The sequence below is a fragment of the Ursus americanus genome, chromosome 5 (assembly GCF_024610735.1).
Source record: "Ursus americanus isolate L20-20 chromosome 5, mUrsAme1.1.p, whole genome shotgun sequence".
NCBI lineage: Eukaryota > Metazoa > Chordata > Mammalia > Carnivora > Ursidae > Ursus > Ursus americanus.
The window spans coordinates 78011949-78014200 of NC_142131.1; the positions used below are offsets into that span (position 1 = coordinate 78011949).

Here is a 2252-nt window from a genome sequence, read left to right on the forward strand (position 1 = left end):
GTCCTCCTGCCTCCTGAAAATTCAGGTGGTTGTACCATCCCTCAGGATCTGGGCAGCACGGGCTCTGAGCGGCTTGACCCCTGGTTATGGAGGGCGAGAGGAAGCACGGGTGGACCCCGGTCCTCACTCTGAATCTCTTGCTTGGAGTGGGCACTCCTGAGTCTGGAGCGATTCTTGGGCTCTGGAACCTCGGTCCCGTACCATCCCCTAAGGGAGCTGGCTGCGTCTGCAATGAGCTTGTCTACCTCGTGCCAACACCTTCGATGGGAAGCAGGGGTTGGGAAGAGCCCCGGGTGCGCGCCCCTTCCCTCGCGCCGTACTCGCGCGCCCATTTCTTTGCTCACACGTTCCAAGGACGCGTCATAGCCGGCACACCTAACAGTGCGCGCTTTGCCTGGGGCCCCTTTGGCAGCTAACGGAAACCTCTCTGAGCCACTGACTCCATTTGAAGGACCCGACCTTGCAGAACTGCTCCTCATGGGCAGTTACCTGAGCCGGAATCGCCCTCAGCTGCCGTCCTCTACTCTGCTGAGTGGGGACCAGCCCGAGACAACTGAGAGCCTCGGGCCTGGGCCCGCGCACCCCACCCGCGGTGTTCCCCAGGCTGGCCGGGTTCACTCGGCAGCCCCGACCCTGGACGTAGCTCGCAGGCTGTCATACGAGGATCTTGTGGCTTCACCGCGTCGGCGGCGGCGGCGACACCGTCGGCGGTTTGCCATAATCCATCAGCGGCAATATCCAATCCAGCAGGCCCGGTGTTTATTTCTGGGGGTCTTTTCCTCTGTGCCCCAGACCGGCCATCCGAAGCCAGTGCTGTCTGCTTGTAGCTCCCAGATGTTCTGCACCTCGGTGATCCTGAAGATGGCATCGGCTAAGGGCAAACTGACCCTCCGTTTGGCTCTGAAGCAGACAGTCATCTGTATATGGTCTTCACTGTCGGGTCACTTCCCAAATCTGTGTGTAAGGGAGACCTTGGTGAGGGCCCTTGAAGAGAATGGTCAAGCGAGAGCCAAGGCAGAGAAGGACCTGATCTCCCTGGTCGAGAGCAGGGAAGGGCTGGCAAGGTCAGAGGAAGGACACCCTGTCCCGGAGAGGCAGGATGATTTGAGAAGGGGCGCCGAGGGCAGCCGGAGCGTGCCGTCAGCGTTTAAGCGGCTGATGGTCAATGGAGTCCTCTCTTCCTTCGTGCCCAGACCTGGGCCTCTGAAGAGAGACTTCTGTTCCACGAGCTTAGAAGATAGCCTGATAAAGAAATCCCACACCTGCTTTTGGAGCTCATGCAGCAAACGCAACGCCATCACCAGCTCTTACAGCTCCACTCGAGGTTTCCCGCCACCGCAGAGATGCTGTCGAGGTGCTGCCGGGATCCGGGGCGTGGCCTCATCCCAGCCCCAGCTGCCCACAAAGAAAGCCAGTGAGGAAAGCTATTATTCTAGCTCTTCAGCCTCAGTAGAACCACAAAGGAAGATCAGGAGTGAAAAGGTTGCAGATGCACGTTCTGGGCAGAAGCAAAGTTTGAGGAATCGCTCACCTCCATCCGACGATTCCAGGCCTCGGAAGCGCAAGATTCCTCTACTGCTGTCGTCAAGGCGAAATGACCCAGTGATCCTGCCTCCACCACCCCAGCTAGGTTACCGAGTCACTGCTGAAGACCTTGACTTAGAGAAGAGAGCTGCGATCCAGTGGATCAACAAGGTCTTGGAAGGGTAAGACCGAGGCCATCTCTGACCCCAGCTCCCCTCAGCCTTCCTGTTTGTGCACACTCCCCCCTCCCGCCCGCACCACTAATTCACAGCAGAACTTCTGGCAGGTGCAGAAGGCACCAGGCCCAGGGGCCTTCCCATAGTCGGATGGAGGGCCACCTCCATGGGCTGTTTTTCTTGGTTCTCCCTAAACCTCTGCCTTGCTTGGCTGTAAAAAATTGGTCCCCTTTCCCTGGCCCACCAGGGTCTATTCCCCAGTACTTTGTGCTGGCCTCACTGGTTCCTTGGAGGAGAATTGTAGGAAACCATCCAAGTCCAGCTATGCCCAGGACATTGGCCCTATGCCCCCAACAAGTAGTTAGCTCTCTCCATAGAGACAATGTTCCATTCCCATCGTCTTTCTGCCAGATGGGCCCCTAGAAATTGGGTGGCTGGAGCTCGTTAGGCTGGCCCACCCAGTGGTCAGGATCGCTGCAACAGAAGAGGGAAGCTTTGGACCAGTTTTTCTCCAGGCAGGAGCAGGCAAGACACCCACTTGCTGCCGTAATT

General features: G+C 58.1%; 1 protein-coding gene across 1 annotated transcript; it reads left to right on the forward strand.

The window, feature by feature from the left end:
• Nucleotides 1–477: 477 nt before the first annotated feature.
• On the forward strand, nt 478–1710 carry LOC148110156 (nuclear envelope pore membrane protein POM 121-like). The gene has a single exon (XM_087861905.1). The coding sequence runs from the start codon at nt 478–480 to the stop codon at nt 1708–1710; it is 1233 nt and encodes a 410-aa protein (XP_087718031.1).
• The last annotated feature ends 542 nt before the right edge of the window (nt 1711–2252 follow it).